Source organism: Oryx dammah, unplaced genomic scaffold, assembly GCF_014754425.2.
Source record: "Oryx dammah isolate SB20612 unplaced genomic scaffold, SCBI_Odam_1.1 HiC_scaffold_23, whole genome shotgun sequence".
Lineage (NCBI taxonomy): Eukaryota > Metazoa > Chordata > Mammalia > Artiodactyla > Bovidae > Oryx > Oryx dammah.
In genome coordinates, this window is record NW_024070207.1 from 21,415,398 (window position 1) to 21,435,939 (window position 20,542).

The 20,542-nt window shown below is 36.7% G+C and overlaps 1 protein-coding gene across 3 annotated transcripts in view; it reads left to right on the forward strand.

The window, feature by feature from the left end:
• Nucleotides 1-20,542, forward strand: part of PLS3 (plastin 3) — a 100,663-nt gene that overhangs the window by 36,197 nt on the left and 43,924 nt on the right. The window contains exons 2-3 of one of the 3 annotated variants that reach the window (XM_040265120.1): nt 12,140-12,224; nt 15,265-15,345. The exons of 1 other annotated variant lie outside the window; for it this stretch is intronic. In XM_040265120.1, coding sequence (XP_040121054.1) covers nt 15,273-15,345 — 73 coding nt within the window. In that variant the 5' untranslated portion in view covers nt 12,140-12,224; nt 15,265-15,272. The remainder of the gene's footprint in view (nt 1-12,139; nt 12,225-15,264; nt 15,346-20,542) is intronic. One more of the 3 variants, XM_040265121.1, reaches the window with a different exon arrangement.

Sequence of the window (20,542 nt, forward strand, 5' to 3'; positions counted from 1 at the left end):
AGTCAAGAAACACCTAGAGTAACAGGCAAATTTGGCCTTGGAATGCAGAATGAAGCAGGGCAAAGACTAATAGAGTTTGCCAAGAAAATGCACTGGTCATAGCAAACACCTTCTTCCAACAACACAAGAGAAGACTCTACACATGGACATCACCAGATAGTCAACACCGAAATCAGATTGATTATATTTTTTGCAGCCAAAGATGGAGAAGCTCTACACAGTCAGCAAAAACAAGACCAGGAGCTGACTGTGGCTTAGATCATAAACTCCTTATTACCAAATTCAGACTTAAGTTGAAGAAAGTAGGGAAAACCGCTAGACCATTGAGGTATGACCTCAATCAAATCCCTTATGATTATACAGTGGAAGGGAGAAATAGATTTAAGGGCCTAGATCTGATAGATAGAGTGCCTGATGAACTATGGAATGAGGTTCGTGACATTGTACAGGAGACAGGGATCAAGACCACCCATCCCCATGGAATAGAAATGCAAAAAAGCACAATGGCTGTCTGGGGAGGCCTTACAGATAGCTGTGAAAAGAAGAGAAGCGAAAAGCAAAGGAGAAAAGGAAAGATATAAGCATCTGAATGCAGAGTTCCAAAGGATAGCAAGAAGAGATAAGAAAGCCTTCTTCAGTGATCAGTGCAAAGAAATAGAGGAAAAGAACAGAATGGGAAAGACTAGAGATCTCTTCAAGAAAATTAGAGATACCAAGGGAACATTTCATGCGAAGATGGGCTTGATAAAGGACAGAAATGGTATGGACCTAACAGAAGCAGAAGATATTAAGAAGAGGTGGCAAGAATACACAGAAGAACTGTACAAAAAAGATCTTCATGACCCAGATAATCACGATGGTGTGATCACTCAGCTAGAGCCAGACATCCTGGAATATGAAGTCAAGTGGGCCTTAGAAAGCATCACTACAAGCAAAGCTAGTGGAGGTGATGGAATTGCAGTTGAACTATTTCAAATCCTGAAAGATGATGCTGTGAAAGTGCTGCACGCAATATGCCAGCAAATTTGCAAAACTCAGCAGTGGCCACAGGACTGGAAAAGGTCAGTTTTCATTCCAATCCCAAAGAAAGGCAATGCCAAAGAATGCTCAAACTACCGCACAATTGCACTCATCTCACATGCTAGTAAAGTAATGCTCAAAATTCTCCAAGCCAGGCTTCAGCAGTATGTGAACCATGAACTTCTTGATGTTCAAGCTGGTTTTAGAAAAGGCAGAGGAACCAGAGATCAAATTGCCAACATCTGCTGGATCATGGAAAAAGCAAGAGTTCCAGAAAATCATCTATTTCTGCTTTATTGACTATGCCAAAGCCTTTGACTGTGTGCATCACAATAAACTGTGGAAAATTCTGAAAGAGATGGGAATACCAGACCACCTGACCTGCCTCTTGAGAAATCTGTATGCAGGTTAGGAAGCAGCAGTTAGAACTGGACATGGAACAACAGACTGGTTCCAAATAGGAAAAGGAGTACATCAAGGCTGTATATTGTCACCCTGCTTATTTAACTTATATGCAGAGTACATCACTAGAAATGCTGGGCTGGAAGAAACACAAGCTGGAATCAAGATTTCCAGGAGAAATATCAATACCCTCAGATATGCAGATGACACCACCCTTATGGTAGAATGTGAAGAGGAACTAAAAATCCTCTTGATGAAAGTGAAAGAGGAGAGTGAAAAAGCTGGCTTAAAGCTCAACATTCAGAAAACGCAGATCATGGCATCTGGTTCCATCACTTCATGGGAAATAGATGTGGAAACAGTGGAAACAGTGTCAGACTTTATTTTGGGGGGCTCCAAAATCACTGCAGATGGTGACTGCAGCCATGAAATTAAAAGACGCTTACTCCTTGGAAGACAAGTTATGACCAACCTAGATAGCATATTCAAAAGCAGAGACATTAATTTGCCAACTAAGGTCCGTCTAGTCAAGGCTATGGTTTTTCCAATAGTCATGTATGGATGTGAGAGTTGGACTGTGAAGAAGGCTGAGCACCAAAGAATTGATGCTTTTGAACTGTGGTGTTGGAGAAGACTCTTGAGAGTCCCTTGGACTGCAAGGAGATCCAACCAGTCCATTCTGAAGGAGATCAACCCTGGGATTTCTTTGGAAGGAATGATGCTAAAGCTGAAACTCCAGTACTTTGAATACCTCATGTGAAGAGTTGACTCATTGGAGAAGACTCTGATGCTGGGAGGGATTGGGGGCAGGAGGAGAAGGGGATTACAGAGGATGAGATGGCTGGTTGGCATCACTGACTCGATGGAGGTGAGTCTGAGTGAACTCCGGGAGTTGGTGATGGACAGGGAGGCCTGGCATGCTGCGGTTCATGGGGTCGCAAAGAGTCAGATACGACTGAGTGACTGAACTGAACTGAAATACAGGGAAGCAGAAACATGTCATATATAGGAATGAATGTGCCACAAGAGAAGATCAGCATTCTTGTCCTTATTTTTAAAAAGTCTGACCTGTTTTTTGGTCAGTACCCACTTACCACCAATGTTTGGGAGAAAGAACGTTTAGAACGCTTTCATATATAGTCCTTACTGTACCTGTTGCTGATAATCTGTATTTTACACAGTTACAGTTTTGGTGATTTCAGTTCAAGGATTAATTGAATCCCTTCTTTAAATAAGGAAAATGAATTAGCATTAGCTAGAAGGGTCCCTATGTTCATTTTCTGGCAACTTTTTATATTTTTCAGTATCATGGTCACATTTGTTAAAAATTGTGTTTTTTGGCTGCACCTGGCAGCATGTGGGATCTTAGTTCCCTAACCATGAATCAAACCCATGCCCCCTGCAGTGGAAACACAGGGTCCCAACCACTGGACAGCCAGTGAATTCCTGGTTAGGAATTTTAAAATTATCTTCCATAGGATATAATAGGTATGTGCCTTCTTTCCATAAAGCACTGTGTAGCCTCTACGTTTTCATTTTTATGGTAAGAGTAGTTAATTACCTTCTCTCTCACATGCTCTTTATTTTTTTTTTTTTTTACATTTACTGCACAGCTCTGTTTTGGGCAAAGTCACTTAACTACCCTAAGTTTTTGTTTCTTCCCTAATTTCAGTAATCATTGGATATTGGGAATACTGGGAATTAACACCCCCCTCAAAACATTGCAGTCAGTTGGAATATGTTTTGAGACATACTTCTGTACCCAGCGTCCAGCAAAATATTATCATTGTGGGAATATCCGAGAGGAAGATGAAGTTTAGATTCTGTTCTTGAGAAACAAACAATCTTGAAATAAGACATCAGAACAAGTAATTAGACAAGTATTTGTGTGCTGATGGTGAAAGAAAGGTTGTCTTTGATGGGGGTAGATTATTCTCTTTGACCAAGTTTGAGGATCTGTGTGGAGGAGGCAGATGAACTGAATCTAGTAGGATAATGGATGTCTCAGCCAGACTGTCCTCACCCACTTATATAACTATAGGAGGATGTCTGTGATTAAATTGCCAAATTTTGTGGCAACATTCTAAATCCTGTGGGAGTTGAAGAGAAAGATCAGCAGGGGTGTGTAGTCATTGGAAAACATGGTTTGAGAGAGGATGAGGCTTCTGCTGAAACTTGAAGGATGAGTAGAATTTGGATAAGGAGATAAGAGGAATAAAGCAGAGGGCATTTTAAGTCTGAAAGGTAGAAACAGAGAGAGGGAGTTCTTACTAGGAGGGAGAGATAGAGGTAGTGGGGTCAGGATAAAACAGAAGGTACTGATGTAGGAGTTAGTAGGACATGTTCAGGAGGATAGTGCATGCTTGTGTGTGCTTAGTCGCTTCAGTTGTGTCCAACTCTCTGCGACGCTATGGACCATAGCCTGCCAGGCTCCTCTGTCCATGGGATTCTCCAGGTAAGAATACTGGAGTGGGTTGACATTTCCTTCTCCACAGGAGGGTGGTAGTGATCAAAAAGCTAATTTTGAGTGTTGTTGAAAGGTTAAACTGGTTAGATGTGACTAGTAGGAATGCCAGAAGACCCAGAATACCCAGCAAAGTTTAGACAAGCCATTTCAACATAATAATTATAGCTTCCTGAAATGAGACTGACATGATCAAAATGGTTGTGAATCCTAAATGTGGACCTTTTTACTGAGAGGGTCCTACTGTATATAGCAAAGGGAACTCTGCTCAGTGTTTCATGGCAGCCTGGATGGGAGAAGAGTTTGGGGGATAATGGATACATGTAAATGTATGTCTGGGTCCTTTTGCTGTCCACCTGAAACTATCACACTAGTTAAATTGGCTATGAATGAGTGAAGTCACTCAGTTGTGTCCGACTCTTTGTGACCCCATGGACTGTAGCCTAACCAAGTTCCTCCATCCATGGGATTTTCCAGGTAAGAATACTGGAGTGGGTTGCCATTTCCTTCTCCGGGAAATCTTCCCAACCCAGGGATTGAACCCAGGTCTCCCGCATTTTAGGCAGACGCTTTACCGTCAGAGCCACCAGGGAAGATACCTCAATACAAAATAAAAAGTTTAAAAAGAAAATAAAAGATTTATTGAGAATACACTTGTGTGCCTGTGTTGTGCTAAGTGCTGTGGTGAATACAGAGATGAGTAAGGTGTGTTACTATTTAAATAAGTTTATAGTCTTGTTGGGGAAATAAATTCATTCACTAAACTGTGATTGAGAAAGCTATAATATAGTATAACAATTGAGAATGCTGACTTTGGTGTTAGGTGGAGTTGGGTTGAGACCTAGGTCTCCCTCTCTTGAGCCATGTGACTGGGCAAGTTATTCAACTTCTGTAAGCCTGTTTGCTTTACTGTAAAATGGAAATAACAGTATTACGTGGTTCACAGAGTTTTTCTGAGAAGTAACTTTACATAATGTATAGCACAGTTCATTTATATAATAAGTCCTCCATTAATGTTAACTGTTATAATATAAGCTTACAATGATATGTTATTATATTATCTTAATTATGATTATTACCTACTCTGTAGCCACTGTGAGAGGGGCTGGGAATATGAGGATGAAGGAGAAGCAGTCCCTTCCATCAAAAAGCTTTTGTATAATAGTATTAAATATTATCCTTTTGTGACTGTATTTTCCCTTTCAAAAATTGGTACATATGATCTGACAGTAAGATATTTAAAATTAGAGCTATCTGAAAGGATTCATGCTGGCTGTAATAGAAGAAAACATACAGTTCTGTGAGAGTCCTGGGAAAAGAGAATTTTTCCCTCAGGTGGGGACCATCCAAAGAGGCTTTCTCAAAGATTCTTCTGAAGAGTAGATGGGAGAGTAGATGCCCTGATTGGGGCAGAGGTTATCTTTATAGAGTGTGATTCCAGGGTGTGCAGTGCATGTAATGGGAAGAAACATTGGAAAGATAGGTATCAATACAGAAAAGTGTGTAGGGTTCTTGGATGTTGTGCCGAAAAGTTAGGACTTGCTTTCATAGGGGATATACCTTAGATCTGCTCTTCAGGAAGTTAGCAGCATAAAGATTATTTAAGAGGGAGATAGGACTGTAGATAGACTAAAAGGTCTTTAGAAAAAGCTAGACATGAAGTGATAAAGGGCTATGATAATCCAAAGGGTTTAGTGATTTACCTCAATCTCCCCTTGTTTCTTGTGACCAAACTTCTTGAATTTATAAACCTGGAGATTGAGGAAAGTTGAAAAGGAGACTGAATTTGACAGCAGAGGTGTTTGAAAAGGGGAGAAATAACATGGAAAGTTCAAATGTAGACACTTAGACTTTCCTGACTGGGGTTTTCTTCTCTGACCTTCCTTCTCCCTTGGCTGGAAGGTCAAGTCAAGATTTTGAGTCTCAGCCTTCTAAATTAGACCCTGACTTTCTGCTCCAACTGTGTTTGTCACAAACCCTAGGCACAGTGCTCCAACCACACTGTCTTTCTCTAGCACCAGAATATCATCTTTTCTGTGCCTAGAGTGCTTTTACCAGTGATATCTGTCTGAGGATGTCCTCCTTATGTTTTAAGATAAAGTTCAAAAGTCACCTTCTCTGGAAAACTTTTCCTGAAGCCCATCACTGTCACCCTACCACTCAGTGACTAGCATGATGGCATTAATACTATGTCTTTGTTTTCCATCTTTGTCCCCTCTGGACAGTAAAGTCTTTGAGAGGATACTTTGGATCCTAAATCTCTAGGCAGTACCCAACACGGTGCCTGGTACATACTAAACATTCACTTAAGGTTAAATATAAATGAATAAGTTGGGTGAGTATGATAGACATTCAAGCTGAAATCTTCTCAAGTCGTTTGGAAACATGTCACTAGAGCTTGAGTAATCAGAGTGAGAGTGGGTGAGCTTTAACTCATAGGGTTGCATGCCCATCTGACCTGGAGACTAGTGCTGTTGACTTACCAGTTAGGGAGGAGGCAGGGTGGCAGTTTCTGTTGGTACAGTTAGGTATGTAAAGTGTGGGTGTTCTGAAGCATTGCCTGTTTTGGACAGAGGAAGGTGACAAATACACAAATACAAATAATGTATTCTTCCATGTTTTATCCACCTTCTCTTCTTCATGATTTGAACTTATCAGCTTAACTGTGTGTGTGTGTGACCAAATCGCCAATTTTAAGTCATCAGCCTCACTTTCCCAATTCTGTTTACCTGCTAGTGGCTGATGAATAGCTCCTGCTTTTATCTTTAGTTCCTTTCAATTTCAAGAAAAAAATACAAAATTCATAATCAACTCTTGATTATCCATGGTTGATTTTCCCACTGTGTGTGCCCTGCTGCCTGAGCCACGGTTGGTTGTGATTGACACAGATTAGTAAATTTAGTCTTCTGCATTCCTAAAGTGAATTGCTTTAGGGGATAAAAACAGGCACTGTCTCCCACCCCCAACCCCTGCCGCCTCCACCCCCCATCAAATGCTTTTCAGAATTTGAGTAATTGTTTCAGGTAGTTAGTTGTAGGTACACCTTTCTCAGCAAAGATTTGTATTCAGGGTTTAAGTATAGTTAAATGAGCCAGTGGAGTGGTTTCGTAATTGCTGTATTGTTAGTCAAACGCTGTAATTAGGGATGACTTCATAGGCATAAGATTCTTCTATGGGTGACGCCCTGAATTCAGACTCAGTTGTATACCATATCCTTTTATGAAAAAACAAACAAACAAAGTTTTGTTTGCTTTTGTTTCATTCCCTTATTTAAAAATCTGTTTTCCTGTCTCTTGATGTTTAAGGAGAGAGAAGGTTTGCTTTTTTTTCCTGCTGATTTCCCTTTGTAGAAAAGGTCAGCACTGGAGCTAGGGAGGAAAACAGAATTTGGGACAAAGTGATCTGCCGATGACAAAATTCAGCAAAATGGAGAGACCCTGGAAGCTTTTATTTTTGTTTGGTATTTAATTTGGCTAAATTTAAATGGAGGGAAGACATATAAATATATTTCTTTATTTTTTTTAATATCAGTGCCTGCTCTCTCTCCATATAAATAAAGTTCTTTTTTTTTTTTTTTGTGGGAAGACAGACTGGGGAAAAGGACACATTTCGAGATATTTCAACAGTCAGACTTTCTTTTTGCCTACCAATCACATACTGTGAAATTTTATTCAGCGATATTTACTTTTACCTCTTCACCTTTCATTTTTCATTGCTCACAGAAAAAAGAAACTGCAAAGTAGGAAGAATGTGACAGTATTGACAAGCTGTTAACTATTTTTTAAGTGGTCCTAATATAAAGTAAAAATTGGATTAAAAAAAAAAAACAAAAAACTCTCCTGGACATTCTTCAAGCTGTGTTTAGAAACTGGCCTTATGCAGGAGCCAAATTGACTCATGGGTAAAAAGTGGCTGACAAATTTTCATTAGTCCCAGCCTTCTTAAATTACTTTGACTTAAAGGCTTATAGTTTTTATATATGAAGGAGATCTATCATACTCTGCAGTTGATAATTATAGGGCAAAGGACATAACTTTTCATATATTTTATTTAAAAGGTTCTTAGTAGACCTTATGCCTTATATTTATATATAGCCTCTTAATTACTTAGGAATTGATTTCTTTTTCTTTCATTAAGGATTTGAAGTTGCTGTATAATGCTTAATGGTTTATAGTGTGCCTTCACATGCCATCTTTAATCTTCATCAGGACCCTAGGGAAGTAGTTATTATGGCTGTTTTCAAAGGAGGAAACTGAGGCTTAGAAAGATTAAATAAACTCACTCATAGACACACTGCTAGGAGGTCGCAGAGCCGGGACACTGATTGATGTCTTCTGATTCCACATCTCTCAGTCTTCCTGTGTTAACATACTACATCCTTGGGTGGGGAACAACAGTTTGCTGCAAGTATTCAGGATTCAATCAAGGTGTTTATGGGACAATAATCATCTGTTTTGCTTCCTAAACCCCAATCTGGGATGTTTTACTTATTTTGAGAGAAAGAGTACAATGAATGTCCTATAAAGAGGGTAGAGCTTTCAGTAATTTTAATTTGTACAGTTTCTAAAAATCTGATGTTCCTGGCAGTCTTCCCTAAATTATTTAAATGTGGTATTTTCTTCTAGGATAGTACTTAATCGCTGGATTCCATCAAGTACCCATAAGTAATCTTAAGGACAAACCTTTTTTAATTCATAGTGGGAAAAAAATCTGCATTAAGTAGTTAATTTAAATATGATTTTTGTCAACTGAGGTGTATATTGTGAGGCTTTTAAACTTTACATTGGATTTCTTAGTTTTAGTTCAGGTGCTTTAGGGTAGCATTTATTTATTTACTTTTAAATAATCATAAATAAACAAAATGAAGTTTATTTAAGTGGGAGACTCCTAAATTAAACTATGTTGTTTTCCTGAACTAAACAAATATTCTTTGGGTAATATATACATGTTACAGTTCTTTTAATTCTTAGTTGTGCCTCTTCTTGTCTCCTGTAGCTGAAAAATCTGAGGTATCAGTGTAAAAGGGGTCACTTTAGGCTTTCATGATGGTATTTAGACAGGAATAAGAAATTAGGAAACTTGAAAGTGTATTTTGGGTTTTTTTAAATGATGTGTTTTATTAACTTTTTAAGTAAGCATGTCTTAAAATCATTTCTATGAGATGTATGTATATCCTAATTTTGCAAGATGAACAAAAGTGCTACTTTCTTGGCCTGCTTGAGATGAATTTAATAATCATTCAAGTCTTCAGAGTCTTTCCCCCATCTCTACCTTTTACTGCAACCACTAATTCATTTTGTGTCAAATTATAATTATCTACATATTTGTCTTCCCCAGATTATAAATACTTTGAGGGCAGGAACTAGACATATAACAGAGACCTGGGTAAAATTGTGTGAGGATAGAGGTGCATTTGTGTTAAGGGAGGGGTATAAAGAAGAGGGAAGAGATTTCTACCCTGTTAGCCCTGCTACCTGCAAAGGGGAGAACTGGGAGAGAAGGACTGATTCAGAACCCACTGGTTAGCCAGAATGAAAGGTGCTGCAGGTTGGGGTTGGGGGTGGGTATGGGGTGGATGGGAGGTATATATGTCCAGAACCACTTTTGCCTAATTTACTTTTTTATAGAAGTGATATAACAGTATAAGAATAATATATTCTTTTGTTTTATTCTTTGGAACTCTGCATTTAGATGGGTATATCTTTCCATTTCTCCTTTGCCTTTTGCTTCTCTTCTTTTTTTTAATTTAAATTTATTTTTTTAATTGGAGGCTAATTACTTTACAATATTGTACTGGTTCTGCCACACATCAACATGAATCCACCATGGGCATACATGTGTTCCCCAACCTGAACCCCCCTCCCTCCTCCCTCCCCTTACCATCCTCTGGGTCATCCCAGTGCACCAGCCCCAAGCATCCTGTATCGAACCTGGACTGGTGATTCGTTCCTTATATGATATTATGCATGTTTCCATGACATTCCCCCCAATCATCCCACCCTCTCCCTCTCCCACAGAGCCCAAAAGACTGTTCTACACATCTGTGTCTCTTTCACTGTCTCGCCTACAGGGTTATTGTTACCATCTTTCTAAATTCCATATATATGTGTTAGGATACTGTATTTGGTGTTTTTCTTTCTGGCTAACTTCACTCTGTATAATAGGCTCCAGTTTCATCCACCTCATTAGAACTAATTCAAATGTGTTCATTTTAATGGCTGAGTAATACTCCATTGTGTATATGTACCACAGCTTTCTTATCCATTCATCTACTGATGGAAATCTAGATTGCTTCCATGTCCTGGCTATTATAAACAGTTCTGTGATGAACACTGGGGTGCATGTCTCTTTCAATTCTGGTTTCCTTGGTGTGTATGCCCAGCAGTGGGACTGCTGGGTCATAAGGCAGTTCTATTTCCAGTTTTTTAAGGAATCTCCACACTGTTCTCCGTAGTGGCTGTACTAGTTTACATTCCCACCAACAGTGTAAGAGGGTTCCCTTTTCTCCACACCCTCTCCAGCATTTATTGCTTGTAGACTTTTGGATTGCAGCCATTCTGACTGGCTTGAAATGTGGTTTTGTGGCTTTGATTTGCATTTCTCTGATAATGAGTGATGTTGAACACTTTTCATGTGTTTGTTAGCCATCTGTGTGTCTTCTTTGGAGAAAATGCCTGTTTAGTTCTTTGGCCCATTTTTTGATTGGATCATTTATTTTTCTGGAATTGAGCTGCAGGAGTTGCTTGTATATTTTTGAGATTAGTTGTTTGTCAGTTGCTTCATTTGCTATTATTTTCTCCCAGTCTGAAGGCTGTCTTTTCACCTTGCTTATAGTTTCCTCTACATCAGTTCAGTTCAGTTTAGTCACTCAGTCGTGTCTGACTCTTTCCTCTACATAGAAAACCCTAAAATCTCCACCAGAAAATTACTAAAGCTAATCAGTGAATATAGTGAAGTTGCAGGATATAAAATCAACACACAGAAATCCCTTGCATTCCTATACACTAATAATGAGAAAATAGAAAGAGAAATTAAGAAACAATTCCATTCACCATTGCAATAAAAAGAATAAAATACTTAGGAATATATCTACCTAAAGAAACCAAAGACCTATATATAGAAAACTATAAAACACTGGTGAAAGAAATCAAAGAGGACACTAATAGATGGAGAAATATACCATGTTCATTGATCGGAAGAATCAATATAGTGAAAATGAGTGTACTCCCCAAAGCAATCTATAGATTCAATGCAATCCCTATCAAGCTACCAATGGTATTTTTCACAGAACTAGAACAAATAATTTCACAATTTGTATGGAAATACAAAAAACCTTGAATAGCCAAAGCAATCTTGAGAAAGAAGAACGGAACTGGAGGAATCAAGCTGCCTGACTTCAGGCTATACTACAAAGCCACAGTCATCAAGACAGTATGGTACTGGCACAAAGACAGAAATATAGATCAATGGAACAAAATAGAAAGCTCAGAGATAAATCCACCTACCTATGGATACCTTATCTTTGACAAAGGAGGCAAGAATATACAATGGATTAAAGACAATCTCTTTAACACGTGGTGCTTGGAAAACTGGTCAACCACTTGTAAAAGTGACACTAGAACTCTTTCTAACACCATACACAAAAATAAACTCAAAATGGATTAAAGATCTAAATGTAAGAACAGAAACTATAAAACTCTTAGAGGAGAACATAGGCAAAACACTCTCCAGCATAAATCACACGGTATCCTCTATGACCCACCTCCCAGAATATTGGAAATAAAAGCAAAAATCTACAAATGAGACCTAATTAAAATTAAAAGCTTCTGCACAACAAAGAATAATATGTTCTTAAAAAAAACATGTATTTTAGATTATTATTGACTCACAAATTGCCCAAACTAGATAGAAAATTTAGAAATGAAGGAGAGGCCACGTGTTTTCAATTTTCTGAGACAGTCTCACTTTCAAACTTTCTGTGCCTTTGTTCTGTGTGATGTCATTACTAAAGAGGGGCAATTATTTCACATTGAAAACATGATTACTTAAAATATGTGTAAAGAAAATTAGAGTGAAACCTGTAGAGTATTTTGGTAATCAGAAATATTGAACATCATATTAGTAAAGTATAGAATATTTTTAAAAGTACCATCAGCAGGTTGCAGGCTAACTTAGACAAAATCATTTTTTACTGTCCAAATCTTGAAAATGACTGCCTTCGTATACAACTGAAGATCTTTCTTTACCCTATAGATCCTGAGACTGCTCTGAAAGGTGTTTTTTACACAGCTTATCTACTGAGAAGTTGTCCATCTTTAGTGACATTTTAACACTAGAGGTAAGAAAAGTTTTATGAACAGACAAGTTTTTGAAAAGTCTGCTTCTATTTAATTTTTTAAAATATGAGTCATTATAAATGTGTGTTGTATTAGGGTGGAAACATAGCGAATAGTATCATATGATCATTTTAAATCTTTGCAGGGATCTGAGAAACCTGAGTTTGAATTCTAAAAGGAGTAAGAATATTTACCTCAAAAGGCTGCTTTGAGGGTTCAGAGAGTTAGTAGGAATATGAATTTATCTGATGTAGGGCTTGGCACAAAGTTGTTGAATGGATGAATTTATGAAAGTACTGTTTTGTTGAGTCCCTTACTACATGACTGGGACTGTGGTTAGTTCTAGAAGTGACAATGATGGGTGTGCAAAAGACAGATGTGGTTCACTCTCTTTTGAGCTCTTCTGTATTAAATATTGGCATCATGGCAGACAGAAGAGTTGGCAAGTAATTTTTTAACTTTTAATAAAAATGTTTAAAAGAGATAAATATAAGATCTCAAATTTGCTTTTCATATAGTTTTTGAACTTTAACAGGCAACACATTTAGGGTAGTGAAACTATCCTGTATGGTACTATAATGGTATCCATTTTGTATATACAAAGTGCATAGTATGTACAACATAAAGAGTGAGCCTAATGTAAACTGTTGACTTAGGTGACAATGATGTGTCAAAGAAGGTTCATCAGTTGTAACAGATGTATCACTGATGAAGGATGTTCATCATGAGGGAGGCTGTGAGAGTGTTAGGGCAGGGGGTATATGGAAACTAAATTCTCTGCTTTTTGCTCAGTTCTGCTAAAAAGTAAAATTCTTTAAAAAGATTGTGTATATGAAAGTCGCTCAGTCATGTCCAACTCTTTGCGACCTCATAGACTATAGCTTGCCAGGCTCCTCTGTCCATGGAATTCTCTGGGCAAGAATACTGGAGTGGGTTGCCATTTCCTTCTCCAGGAGTTAAAAAGATTAAATGAGAAAAAAAAAAAGACAACAAATAATCATGTGCATTTCCTTCTGTCTAAAAGTTGTTAATAGGTTTGTATGTGGGGATTTTCCATTGTAGTACAGACCTCCTTTCTCTATTGCAGGAATCAATCAAGATTTTCTGTAAAGGTCCCCTCATTAATATTGTATGCCAAGAGGCAAATACGAATATTATATTATTAATGTCAAGGATTTAAATATTGTTTCCACAATTTTTTACTGACAAAATTCAAAAAATAATAACTATTTGAGTACTTTTTTTGGTACTACAACTGTACTGATGAGAAAAAATGGAATTCTTTTTTTTTTTTTCTGGGATAACATTTCATTTTATTGAAGTTCAAACATTTGACAGCAGATGTTTATCTGAAAAAAAACCATACAGATGGTTGGGGCCATATAGAAATAAGCAGTGGTCCAGATTGGGCCCACAGACCATAGTTTGCCAAGCCCTGTTTGTTGGTTAAATAGGTAAAATAGGGCCAAAGCAGGAAGAGTATAAACTCAAATATTAATAACTTGTATATACAAAGATGTGTTGATAAGCATGCTCTTATGTGTGTTTCTGTATCAAACTCAAAAATAATTTTTTTTAGTTGATTCATTCTTTAATGGGGATGATTGGTAGCTGTTAGTGTGCTCCTATTTGAACATAAGGTTTTCCACATGAATGACTCTTAAATGACTTAAGAGGAAAAAATAGTTACTATGTGAGGTGATAGATGTGTTAACTCACCTTATTGTGGTTAAGTTACTATATATTTCACAATATATGTATATATCAAGTTGTTATGGTGTACAGCCTAAACTTACACAATATTATGTCACATATCTCAGTAAAGATGGAAAAAAATGGAACTAGCCAGTAAGATAGATAGATGCTAATTGAAAAAGTTATTTTTTTAAACATTTATTTATTTATTGGCCATGCCATGTGGCATACAGGATCTTAGTTCCCCCTCCAGGGATTGAACCTGTGCCCTTTGCAGTGAAAACACAGAGACCTAACTACTGGACCACCAGGGAAGTCCTAAAAAAGTTATATTTTACTTAAATCTTTAGTCACATAATTTTGACTTAGTTTTGGCTCATATAACCAAGAATCTATCATTGCTTGCTACCTTGCCCCTCTTTGCATTCTTTGACTGCAGCATAAGACTTTGTCCTTGAAAGGAAAATTGAGAAGTATTTTTGTCTGAGAAGCTTTTGACCAATGATAATTTCTCATTTGTTTTCTTCATTCTGACTGTAGCTAGAAATATGGGAACCTATTCAGATAGTTCTAGTAGTTTGCATTTCTGTCTAAATTATCCCTAAAATGAGAGTTTACAGAATTGCTTATAAAATATTCATCACAAATTTTTTGTCTTAAAATTTTTTTCTTCCAGTTTTATAGATACAATTGACATACAGCATTGTAGAAGTTTAAGGTGAACAGCAAAATGATTTATATACATCATGAAAGGATTATCACAATAAGTTTATTAAACATGCATTATCTCATATAGATACAAAATAAAAGAAAAACATGTTTTTCCTTTTGATGAGAACTCTTAGGATTTGCTCTCTTAACAACTTTCACATTATAGTTATCATGTTGTACATTACATCCCTATTACTTACTTATAACTGGGAGTTTATACCTTTTAACTGCCTTCATCCAATTCCCTATCCTCTGGTAACCCCCTGTGTCTTATAACCATCAATCTCATCTCTTTTTCTGTCAGTGTGTTTTTGAAGTATAATTGACCCACAACACTGTTAGTTCTTGTTACTTAACATAGTGATTTGATATTTCTGTACATTCCAAACTGATCACCAGGATAAGTCTAGTTTTAATTATGTCACCACACAAAGATATTAGTTATTTACTATATTTCCCACACTGTACATTTCATATCTGTGACTCAGTTATTTCTCAATTTATAATTGGAAGTTTGTACCTCTTCACCTTCCTCACTTCTTTCCTCTCCCTCTCCCCTCCCGTCCTGCATCTACCTGTTTGTTCTCCTTATCTATGACTGTTTTCAAGTCTTAACCCTTTTTGGTTTCTCTTTAGATCTTTAAATGGATGAGATGGCTACCACTCAGATTTCCAAAGATGAGCTTGATGAACTCAAAGAGGCCTTTGCAAAAGTTGGTGAGTTGTTTTTTTTGTAGGGTAACTATGGTAAAGCAGTGTTTATTTGGCACTAATGAAAGTTATTTCTCTGAAAAATTATGTGAATGGTTAATCAGGAAACTAGTTAAAATCTATGGAATATAGTTCTAGAAGCCACACTTTAAACTGTGTCATTGCTAATTATAGCTAGTATCTAATATGGTGAAAGGTTTTTAGTCCAAGGTCCCAGTCTTTAACTGGGAGCTGCTGTGGCTCCTGAAATTTGTAGACAAATTTTGCTTTACCATATTTTTCTGAGGAGAGGATTTGAAGCTTTCACTATATTCTCAAAGAGCCAACTGACCCCCAAAATGTTAAGAACCATTAGATGATAGTGTGTGTCTGTGTGTGTGTCTGTGTGTGTGTGTGTGTGTATGCGTGCACACATGTGTGCATGTGCATGCTCAGTCATGCAGTCATGTGTGACTCTTTCCAACCCCATGTACTCTAGCCCACCAGGCTCCTCTGCCCATGTAATTTTCCAGGCAATAATACTGGTGTGGATTGTCATTTCCTACTCCAAGTGATCTTCCTGACCCATCTGGGAAGCCGGGATGATAGTTTACTTGTAATTAACATGGCTTTGCTGCTTTTTTAATGGATGTATTGTGCTTTTGGATAATGCACACTGTTCTACCTTCTTGAATTAGCATATGTATAAGATGGGAAGGATTAGCATACCATTTGGCTTATCCTTTAACATCATATAACATGTCTTCAAATTTAGCAGCTATGGAAGTGATTTATAGTATTTACATTCCATTATTTCAGTGCTCAGGTCAAGTCAGTAAAGATAATGAGAAAACAGGGTAAGACCTGACTATTGATGTGTAGGAGCTTTCAGAGGGAGAGTATTACTGTTTGATATCTTCTTGATATGAAGTTAAATCATAATAATTTGTTATTTAAACCAGAATCTACTCTTTGACCTGTGTTGGAAACCCCATTAGTGAAAAGTGAGGAAATACACATCTCTTGCTGTTCAGTCATGTCCGACTCTTTGTTGACCTCATGGACTGCATCACGCCAGGCTTCCTTGTCCTTCACTATCTCCTGAAATGTGCTCAAACTCATGTCCATTGAATCGGTGATGCCATCCAACCATCTCATCTTCTGTCACCCCCTTCTCCTCTTGCCTTCAATCTTTCCCAGCATCATCGCCTTTTCCAACGAGTCAGCTCTTTTCATCAGGTGGCCAAAGTATTGGAGCTTCAACTTCAGCATCAGTCCTTCCAATGACTATTCAGGGTTGATTTCCTTTAGGACTGATTGGTTTGATCTCCTTGCTCTATTCCCATATATTTGTGAGTAGGTTTATGAAGGCATTTGGTAATAACAACATGCCTTGGGAAAGGTGATGACAGCCCCCCCCCCACCCCAACAGCCAGAGTGACTACTCATAATCCCATCAGAATTCTAACTAGGAAAAAATAGTCCTGAATTGTTAACATGACTATGTGTATGTATGAAAAAAAGACAGTTAACTTGCCGTAGATACCACTTACTGGACTACTCAATGTACTACTCAGTTTAATATTAGATTGATTATGGAAAACAGCAGGTGGATTCTTGGCTGCAAGACTGTTTAAATCACATTCTGTAGAAATTGTTTTTTTTTTTATCATTGTTTCCTTTGAACTTTCTGTTTTATTTTTATTCATCTTCAGTGTTGGGGACAGCCTAATTTTTTTTTTTTTGGTTATCCATATTATTTTTTGAATTTATTTTTAATTGGAGGATAATTGCTTTACAATGTTGTATTGGTTTCTGCCTAATTTGCTTTTTTATTGTTAGAATTTTGGTGTGGATACCTTATTATTGCTATTACTTAATCTTCAAGGCCTCACCTCCTCAAATCTATGTTTACTGTTGAATACAGGTTTTGTTCTTATGTGCAGCATCTTAGAAATATTTGTGTGAAATATTTTTAAAAATTAAAATTAATTCATATATTATTTACCTGATGGCACTGGAATAGTTTTGTCAGTAAAAGAGCTTAATTGCTCTTTTAAAGCTTAATGATATAAAAAAAGGTTGACTAATTATCTCCAAGGAGGAAATGGGGCTAAATTGGGCTAATGAGGAATCAATTAGAACTTGGACTGCAAGAAAGGGTCATTGTGGAACTACTGTCTTACTTTAAATCATATATTTTGGAGGGTTTAGGATAGGCAAAGACCTTCTCAAAGCTGAAAGACTGGACCATGTGTCTTACTGAAGCCCTACCAGGCATATATTCCTGTGATATGTAGACTCTTATCACTCTGTATGCTATAAACAAGAATTCTGGAGTCCAAAATTCCTACCTGATCCACATAGTATTCTTTGTATTTCCCCTCAGTATCTAGCTCACTGTTGTACATGTTTAGTTTTCAATACATAAATAATTGCATTCTAAGGAATTATACATAGTCTTTTCATGTCCTAGGACTTTGTCACAAAGGGTCTTTGTTATGAAGATTTTCATCATGGCAGAATTTATTGCCAAAGGATTTGGCCATTACAGTGTAAAACATAAAATTTGTATTTTTCAGCATATTAGAAGCTGTGTATAGTCTTTCAGAAAAGTGTTTAAAGACCCAGCTGAATCTAGATTTTCTTTTAAAATCTTTGTAGTTTTTAGTTATTCTTATTTACAGAGCCCTTAGGCAATTATCAAAGGTATTATGGAAATCCCTTTTTTTTTCTTCCTTCAGGAAAACTTGTTTTTAAAAACAAGCTCCATAACTTATTTTCCTGACAAGGACAATTCTTTTTTATGGGGAAGGAAGGGAAGACTACTTTATTTCTGTTCAATTGTGACAAAATATGGAAATCATTATATGATTTTTCCCATCTATTAACAATAATAGCCTTGATTATCTCTTTAGAAATTCAGCAAAATGATAGTGTATGGAGAAAATCTCTGTAATTACCACTAATCATGGGTTTTGTTCAATCAATTAATAGTGCTTTAAAATTCCCTTTATTAGCAATAAAAATTGAGTACTAAGACTTAAAGTTCTCCTTTCACTTACTTTCTGCACCTGCTTAATGTTAAGTTCCAAGCAGTATATTTTCATTTAATTATTTTCATTTTCTCAATATTTGTTTCCAGTATTTCTCAATGGGATAGCAGAAGCCTTGGCTCTCATTTTTGTCTTACATCATGATGTTTCTGTTTTAATTTAAATGCTGTAAGGCTACATAAATTCATTCTAAAGAAGAATATATAAAGATTTTCAGAATACTTAGGAAGTAAATATTTTACCAAGTATAAAATGTCTTTTACATTATGAAACTTTAATCTTGTTAGGGAAGCTAGAGGTCATTTGAAAGATTACTTGTCATAAAGGTAAATTCATGTAATGTAGAAATTCTCAGATTGACTTTAGTCCCTCAAACACTTACATCTGACTTTTTTCTCTCCTAAGCAGTAACCACTCTGCTTTACAAAACAAAACAAAATAGGAATTCTACACTTTTGAAGTTAAAGAATAATGGGGCTTCATAAGTGACTAGGAATACTGTGGGTATATTCCTTTGAGGCTGCCCACCAAACTAAGCCAAAAATTTTTGTTTATGGTGATTGTAGCTGTACCAGATTTTCTCATCTAAGGAAGTTAAGTGATTTCAAATTACTTGATATTCTCTAGTATATAAAAATCACATCCAGATGATGTGACAAAAACTACAGTGGTTTCATTTACTTTTAGTATTCAATAAAATGACACCAGTGCATATTTGTTTAATTATGGCTTCAAACATAAAAACTGGCCAGAAGGGAATGGCAGGACATACTTAAAGTGATGAAAGAGAAAAGCCTACAACTCAGATTACTGTACCCAGCAAGGATCACATTCAAATATGAAGGAGAAATCAAAAGCTTTACAGACAAGCAAAAGCTGAGAGATTTCAGCACCACCAAACCAGCTCTTCAACAAATTCTAAAGGATCTTCTCTCGACAGGAAACACAGAAAGGGAGTATAAACTTGAACCCAAAACAACAAACTAAATGGAAATGGGATCACACTTATCAATAATTGCCTTAAATGTAAATGGGTTGAATGCCCCCACCAAAAGACAAAGACTGGCTGAATGGATACAAAACCAAGACCCCTATATATGTTGTCTACAAGAGACCCACCTCAAAACAAGGGACACATATAGACTAAAAGTGAAGGGCTGGAAAAAAGATATTCAACACAAATAGAGACCAAAAGAAAGCAGGAGTAGCAATACTCATATTAGATAAAATAGACTTTAAAACAAAGGCTGTGAAAAGAGACAAAGAAGGACACTACATAATAATCAAAGAATCAATCCAAGAAGAAGATATAACAATTATAAATATATATGCACCCAACATAGGAGCACCGTAATATGTAAGGCAAGTGGTAACAAGTATGAAAGGGGAATTTAACAATAACACAATAATAGTGGGAGACCTTAATACTGCACTCACATCTATGGGTAGATCAACTAAACAGAAAATTAACTAGGAAACACAAACTTTAAATGATACAACAGACCAGTTAGACCTAATTGATATCTATAGGACATTTCACCCTAAAACAAGGAATTTCACCTTTTATTCAAGTGCACATGGAACCTTCTCCAGGATAGATCACATTCTGGGCCATAAATCTAGCCTTGGCAAATTCAAAAAAATTGAAACCATTCCAACCATCTTTTCTGACCACAATACGGTAAGATTAGATGTCAATTACATGAGAAAAAATATTAAAAATTCCACAGTATGGAGGCTGAATAACATGCTGTTTAATAACCAAAAAATCACAGAATGAATCAAAAAAGAAATCAAAATCTGCATGGAAATGAATGAAAATGAAAACACAACAACCCTAAACCTATGGGACACTGTAAAAGCAGTTCTAAGGGGAAAGTTCATAGCAATACAGGCTTACCTCAAGAAACAAGGAAAAAAGTCAACTAAATAACCTAACTCTACACGTAAAGCAACTAGAAGGAAGAAATGAAGAACCCCAGGGTTAGTAGAAGGAAAGAAATCTTAAAAATTAAGGTAGAAATAAATGCAAAAGAAACAAAAGAGACCATAGCAAAAATCAAGAAACCTAAAAGCTGGTTCTTTGAGAAAAAAAAAAAAATTGAAAAACCATTAGCCAGACTCATCAAGAAACAAAGGGAGAAGAATCATATCAACAAAACTAGAAA